The 7,807-nt window shown below is 35.3% G+C and overlaps 1 protein-coding gene across 2 annotated transcripts; it reads left to right on the forward strand.

Annotated features, from left to right (window-relative positions):
• Positions 1–1,526: 1,526 nt before the first annotated feature.
• On the forward strand, positions 1,527–4,848 carry LOC122044370 (calcineurin B-like protein 4). 2 transcript variants are annotated; one of them, XM_042604871.1, is made up of 9 exons: positions 1,527–1,623; positions 2,489–2,652; positions 3,355–3,437; positions 3,541–3,600; positions 3,709–3,817; positions 3,960–4,012; positions 4,121–4,201; positions 4,286–4,398; positions 4,540–4,848. In XM_042604871.1, the coding sequence occupies exons 2-9, from the start codon at positions 2,571–2,573 to the stop codon at positions 4,604–4,606; spliced, it is 648 nt and encodes a 215-aa protein (XP_042460805.1). In that variant the 5' UTR covers positions 1,527–1,623; positions 2,489–2,570; the 3' UTR covers positions 4,607–4,848. The 2 variants fall into 2 exon arrangements, with proteins under 2 accessions (XP_042460805.1, XP_042460804.1); XM_042604870.1 differs by having other exon boundaries at positions 3,960–4,201.
• The last annotated feature ends 2,959 nt before the right edge of the window (positions 4,849–7,807 follow it).

Genomic DNA, 7,807 nt, shown 5'->3' on the forward strand with positions numbered 1-7,807 from the left:
GTATTTTATTTTCTCTTTAAAAATTATTCACATGTTGTAAAATTAAAATTATAGAAATTTCCTTTTATCAACCATTAAGATATTTTGAAGAGAAATTTTATTTTTTAAAATTTCCGGAAACAAATTAGGAAGTTTTAATTATTGATTGAAACTTGTCCAATTTGATTTCAATGATGTGGCCGGCCATAAGATTTCAATTGGGGAAATTTTATTTTATTTTTCTCAATTAAATTATGTCAAGGAAATTGAGGAAATTTTATTGTAATTAAATTTCCTAATTTGCCTAGGCCAAGGAATATAAAAGAAGGGGTAGGGTGCCTTCAAGAGACACAACCTCTATTATTTTCTCTCCCTCTTTTCCTTGGTGTTGTGGCCTGCCATCATCTCTTCTCCTCTTCCTCTTTGTGGTCGCCGAAACTCTCTATTGCTTGGAGCTCTTGTGGAGGCCGGATACTACTTGGAGAAGAAGAAGAAGAAGGAGAGGAAGCGAGCATCTCTTGGAGCTTGATTAGTGTTTTGATTTTCTTCCTTGGTGAAGCTTCTCTCTTTGTGGCCGAACCTAGCTAGGAGGAGAAGAAGGTGGTTGGTGGTTTCTCATCTCGGAAGATCGTTGCCTACACAACGTCCGAGGTTAGAAGAGGAATACGATAGAAAATCAAGAGGTCTTTCTAGAAGGTATAACTAGTAGTTTTTTCTTTTCCGCATCATACTAGTTATTTATGGAAATAATACCAAATACAAGAGGCTTACATTCTAGTATTTCGAATATGTTTTTCGATGTTGTGTTCTTTTGTTTTATTTATCCTTGTGATTTGATTGTTCTTTTCGGTTAACCTAAAGTTATTTTAGGAAATTAAATATTAGCTTTCTATAAAAGGTTTTGTCTAGTCGGTGGTGGTTGCTCCCATATCCAAGAAGGTCCTCGCCACGTCAGTACTGGGAACCAATTATGAAAATTAATATTTAATGGAATTAATAACTTAAGGTGATTTGGGTCGAACGTGTTAAGTTCCGCAGGAGACCCAAGTTAAAACCTAAAAGAACGAATAAATTAAGTTTTGGATCAAATGTGTTAAGTTCCGCAAGCGATTCAAAATTTAATTTAAAAGAACACATGGTAGCTAGGAAAAGGTTCAGACCTTTGTACAAAATTTTTGTACAGTGAAACCTCTAGGTTTTCCGAGTAGCAACCAACAATTGGTATTAGAGCTTTTAAAAAAGTACGTTCTTTGGTAAATACCAAAGTAGTGTACGCTTTTTGATAAATTCAGATTTTCAAGTGCGCCCCTTGATCCTTTTTTTTTTATAAAAATGGAGGTATTTATCATATAAATATATTTTTCTCTCTCTCATTTTAAAAAATGTGCCAGAAATTTAATTATCGTTTTTAAATATCAACTGTAAAGTCAGATAATCTTTGTGGGGAAGTCAAATTTAAAATGAATTAACAGCTTTTTTTTATTAAGCTGTTTCCTTGTCATCATGTTTAAATATGTACCTGCGCATGGAAGAAGCGAAACCCTCGCAGTCGAGGAGCCGAGGAGGAGGAAGGAGGCGGCACCTGATCTCCGAAGGACTCATAGCGGCGCGAGGTCGATGGTGTCGGATTCGCCGTCGTAAGAGGTGGAAATCCCTGTTTTTCCTCGTTACTTATCTCATTCGATCGCTATCGCTTTTTTTTGGGTCGATTTTTTTGTTTCCTTCTGCGCCGGAATGCGTTTTTATAAGGGAACCGGATTATTTCCTTCTTCTCGTTCGTTTTTGGGGGAATTGGTTTTATGATTTGTTTCGTTAGGTTTAAATCGAAGTTAGCGGTGGGCACAAACTCGAAGCTCAATGACTGATTTTTAGGTATTTAGTCCGTTTTTTTTCATGAATGCTGTCGTTAGCAGGAGTTAGATCTACTAGCTGATGGCACCGCCAGGTGATCCTGAAATCGCCGTTGTTTCTGGTAGTGTGACGGGGGTTTAATTTATACTGTTTGGAGCGAAGAGTGAAATTGATTAATCTGTAATGTACTTTTTTCCCCCTAAAATTGCATTGCATTCTGAAAGAATTTTGCAGAAAAATTTGTGATTGGACAAGAAATGAAAACATCAGATGAATCCTGAAATAGAAGATCTGCCTAGACGTCTTAATCCTCCTAAGTTATGTTGATTGGACAGATCAGTTCTCTGAACATCAATTTAATCATAAAAATAGAAACGTCAAAGGTAAAACAGTGGCAGTACCATTTTTTCCTACTCATTAGTTTATTAGTTCCAAAGATGATGATGATGATTAAATAGCTCAGAATATTATTATTTTTATTGTTATTGTTTATATGATTATGTGTTTGCATAGGAGATTGTTCAGTGTTAGACTTTGGTGTGTTCAGTTATCCTCACTGCCCTAAACATGGCTCCGTGCTCCAATCTTGATTGCGAAGCATTTATCCATCAATATCTTTCTTTCTGTGTTTGATTGTGTTTTCTCCGTTCCTTCTCAGGAGCTCTCCCTAAGCAAGTCATTAAACTGAATTGAGATACAGCTCGCCTTACCTTGATATCTATGGTTTGGTTGCTAATCTGATGGGCTGTTTCTCTTCTAAGATTACTGACAAACACGCAGTCGGATACGAGGACCCTGTGGTTCTTGCTTCTCAAACAAATTGTATCTTCTTTCTAGCTCTCCTTTTACTAACCCTGTAATTTTCATTCTCAGGAATATGCCATGCACGCATGCTCCGTACTGTTGCTTGCTATTTTCTCGCTTTCCTTTTACTAATCCTATAAATTTTCATGCTTTAGGAATAACCAACGCATGCATGCATATGCTTTGAGCTGTCGCTTGCTCTCTGTCAATCTCTCATTTTATAAATCCTGCAACTTTTGTGCTCTAGGTGCCATTCATACATGCTGTTGCTTCTTCGAAATCCTGTAACTTTCAGCAATAAAAGGCATCTATATGGACAGTATGACACACACACATAACACAAACAAAACAGTATCCAACAACAGTAGGTTAGGTATGGAAGTCGTACAGTCAAACCGCCCAATGCCTATGGAACAGGCTAACATGTCCTATCCAAGGTTGTCCCTTCGTTTACAAAAGGAATGGGTTTTATTGTCGGATAGGTGGGCTTTCGTATATTTTTTTGATGTAGGGAGATCACCATCCAAAGATATAGAGTAAAATAGATGTCAGAACAAACACGTTCTCTAAAGAAAAAAACTTTGCATAGGGCGGAACAAGGAGGAACTCTTTGTTTTTATTTTCGCCTGTCATGCAGGCTGAGTTCAGCGCAACAAACATTATATAATGTACAACTATTATAAAATTTATATCTAATCTTATATCTTTTCCGTTCGACAGTCACTGTCAATGACGTAGAAGCACTTCATGAGCTATTTAAAAAGTTGAGTTGTTTGATCATTCCGGACGGGCTAATCCATCGGGTATGTACTTTCCTTAGGCGTTTAACGTTAACCACTAAAAAGTTGAGTTGTATCATGACCGTCCAAGGCTTTGTTCACTATTCTTCATTATGACATTGAGCAGGAAGAATTCCAGCTTGCTTTGTTCAGGAACAGCAACAGAAGAAATCTTTTTGCAGACAGGGTCAGCATTCTGGTTTAACTTTGAGCCTAGTGAAATTTCTTCTCAAACGTGAAAGTTATCCATGTGATAAATCTGCTCAAGCTATGATCATATTGACATATTTGTCAGGTATTTGACTTGTTTGATATCAAACGAAATGGGGCTATTGAGTTTGGAGAATTTGTTCGGTCGCTTAGCATCTTTCACCCAAGAGCTCCAGAATCAGAGAAAATTGAATGTAAATGCTTAGACATGTCACTGACTTCTTGTATGCTGGCCTTACAAGTGATATAGTTTGTTAAAATTTACCAATGATCCCTAACAATTGGAAAAGCCTTCCAATAATTGATATATGTTTGATTCCTTCATTTTACTTGCAGTTGCATTTAAACTGTATGATTTAAGGCAAACTGGCTTCATAGAACCCGAGGAGGTGAGCATAATTTCGTTTTTCAATCTTGAGATTTCCTCCTTGTTGGATGTTTGTTGTTGGATTTTTTATATTGCATGGTTAATCTTACCTTTTGAAAAACATTCTCAGTTGAAGGAGATGGTGTTGGCTATTCTCAGTGAATCAGAATTGTCTCTTTCAGATGAACTCGTCGAAGAAATTGTCGATAAGGTGTGTGTGATACCCCCTTAAAGGATCTTTTCCTAAATAATTAAATTCCAAAACAGAAATTGACTTATTTGTTGTCTTTTGAAGAGTTTCAATCAGGCGGATGCAAGAGGCGATGGGAAGATCGACCCAGATGAATGGAAGGATTTTGTCAAAAAAAATCCATCTCTGCTCAGGAATATGACTCTTCCTTATTTATCGTGAGTTCTCGGTTCAAACATATATCTTTTGTTAGTTGTTCTACTACTACTCAGTTACAATCACTAAACACTCTGCGTATTTCTCTTTCTAAAGAGACCCTGCTAGAAATTAAGTATGGTGATTTCATGTTGTTCATGCAGGGACATAACAACATCATTCCCTAGTTTCGTCATGCAAGCAGACAACAGCGACACCGATACCATATGATGTTATATCGATGACTGTCTAGCCGTATTCTGAAGGATTACGACCAGTGGTTGCTTCAAATCTTCTGCAGGAGTGATGTTGAGGATTGCATAGAGGTGGTATAGTATTAGAGAACTAACTAGCATGGGAATGCCCGGACCCATATAACTACGTATTTTGAATTTTCACGTTATTATTACATTATGGACTTTTAATCAAATTCACACTGTACACTGTAGCCCAGGTAGAGCGGATGGCCTAGGTCGCGGGGAAATATCCTTTGGTATGTAATTTTTGGTTCATTCTTAGTTATTTTCGTAATTTGCATATCGTATCATGGTTAAAATCTAGGTAAAATTTATTATGATTTCTCCTGAATTTATCTTCCTACTCAGTTAATAGTTTGGATTTAGGCAAACTGTCAGATGCCGTCGAGGTGGAAAGGTGAACTCAAGGGAAAATAGGGGGTGGTTCGCTACCACCAGTGGCCTTTGATCATCTATCTCGAACCAAACTATAACTTAAATGGAAAAATGAATTCAAGAAAGATCGTAACTAATTTTAACTAGATTCCAACCGTCATCTAACATGCAAATTGTGAAAAGAGGAAATCAGATATTACAGTAGAGGTGTCAATTCAGGTGGATCGGGTCGGGTTGGGTTGGGTCGGGTTGAGTTTTTTTTTTTTAACCCAACCCGAACCTGACTCGAACCTGATCAACCTGAACCCGACCCATATAACTCGAAAATTCGATTCAAAACGACTTTTTTGGGCTATTTTCCTTATAATTCTTCACTTTTATCCCAATACTCCATCATTATCATACAAACATGATATTAATATACAGAAAAAAAAAATCTAAATTTTTAAAATAAAATTTGAATTAACCCCAAAATAACCCACAAAATCTTATATTTAAGTCAACTCAGGTCAACCCGAACCCGACCCAATCCGAAAATTTTTTACTCTCCAACTCTCCAATCCGAACCCGATTCGAACTCGAAAATATCCAACCGAACCTGATTTTTTTCAAGTCGACTCGAATTGAATCGTTAGATCAGGTTTATTTTTGACACCCCTATATTACACATCTTAGTATTTTTGAAATCCTAAGTCGGTTCGAATACGGCAGGGAGGATATAATGCTTTTTCTAAAAATTAATAATAATGAGAGACGACGATCTCAAAAAATCAACAAGATGATTATGTACAGGGTTGGTCTTCGGTCTGTCACCACGACCATTTTTCCTCTTTGATTCTTTTAGGGTTTTCACAGTCATGGCACTCTTGGAGAGCTCCTTTGTTGCTACATCTGTACCATATCAAAAGTAAAGAATCCCATATATCTCTCTATTATATATATAAAAAAATCCCTTAATAACAACATGGATCCCACACTTATTCATTATATATATATTTTTTATCTCTCTATCATATTTTACCTTATATATAATTAAATTTTTATAAAATTTAAATTCATAAATTACTAATATAGAATAACATTATAATTTTTAAAAAAATTACATAAATATTACGGTACATAAAAATTATTATAAAAGGCATAAATTATAATATATAAAAATAAATTTAAGCACATCTACACTAGACCACGTCTCTCTTTAATTTTTTTCAATCATTTTTTTTATGTATATGAAGTTATCTTTGTGTCATTTCATTAGTATTCTTGATAAAAATTCCATAATCCTTATGAAAGATCTTAGCTTCTCGCAAAGTCATTTTTATTTTATATTCTTTAATACGATCATTCTTTATCTATGCTTTGTTCCAATGTGTCACCTTCTCTAACTTTAGATTTGTCCTTCCTCTTCGCTGCCTTTTGCCCTATCAGACGAATACGGTCTTCAAAGTCATCCACATCAACACTCATATTTGGATTTGATGTTGAAGTGTTCCCCTTGATTCAGATGTCCTTGCCTTCTTGCTAGAGTAATGAGCACCTAATTTTAGAGCATATTTCTCATACTCTTTGAGAATCTTCCTCACATGTATATACTTGAAGTCCTTGTTATTGTTATTGACTTTCTACATGTTTAGTGTGTTTTCCAACACATTTTTGTCACTCCAACCACTTTGACAATGAGTATAAAAATTATTATAAATTGTAGAAAATACATTTACCTTCGATGCAAAATTATAATAATGTGATTTTAGCTATTGATATCTTCTCATCAAAGTTCCAATGGGCCGATACTTGTTATAGTAATCTGCTATATGTTTCCAAAAAGCTTCATCCTTTTGGTCATTACCAATGACTGTATCGGTGTTGATAGTTGCCCATGACTTTGCAAGGACCACGTCTTCATCGAGAGACTAAAATCTTCATTTCAAATCATCTTTCTTTGGTTCAACTTTATGTTCTTATTGTGATGAGTGTGATGGCTACTGAGTTGCTAGAACAAATGATAGCATTAGAGATTCTTTGTCACTGATAGATGAGTTAGTAGTAGCCCTTCTTAATTCATTTGAAAGCATAACTGATGATTGAGAAGGAGAAAATACGTAAGGCAGAAAAGGTATCTAAAATTGACTGTCCATGGCTGACCAATCTTGGGGATGGATACATACCAAATGGAGCTGAGGAGGTGTTACTTGGAATCAGCGAAATTTTTTGAGAAATTTAGGAATTTGGGAAATTTAGAGGATATTGTGGAGCATTGAAATATTTTTAAAATTTGGAGGGTATTATATGTGAGAGAAAAATGAGGATATGGACATTTTGAGGAATGTGAGTATCTTGAGAAGATGTATTTTCTTCTACGTTTGAAGAATTCAACTAATTTATAAAATAAATATTGAAATTTTCATCCATCTTGAATACAAATAAAATGAAAGGGAGAAAGAGGATGTAGTGAGTGAAGAGAATGATAGGATGAATGAAAAAAAATGAAGGATTGAAGATGCATTTATAGATTTTTTAAATAAAAAATTGAAATTTTATTGTGAAAAATGGTTAACAAATTAACCGTTGTGCAACGACTTAGTTTGTGATTTTTTACAAATATTTAAAAAATAAAATTATTTTAATAATTAAAAAAAAAGTTGAAGAAGCGACTCCGTAAATATGGAGTCACTTCCTCATAATGCTGAAAGAGCTCCCTCCCACTATGGGAGGGAGCTCTTTCGATGCATCCATGTCACAGTCGAAGCTCCTTTCGGAGCTCCCACTGTGAATGCACTTACTTTCAGCAATTTACTAGTTA

This window comes from Zingiber officinale, chromosome 2A (genome assembly GCF_018446385.1).
Source record: "Zingiber officinale cultivar Zhangliang chromosome 2A, Zo_v1.1, whole genome shotgun sequence".
Lineage (NCBI taxonomy): Eukaryota > Viridiplantae > Streptophyta > Magnoliopsida > Zingiberales > Zingiberaceae > Zingiber > Zingiber officinale.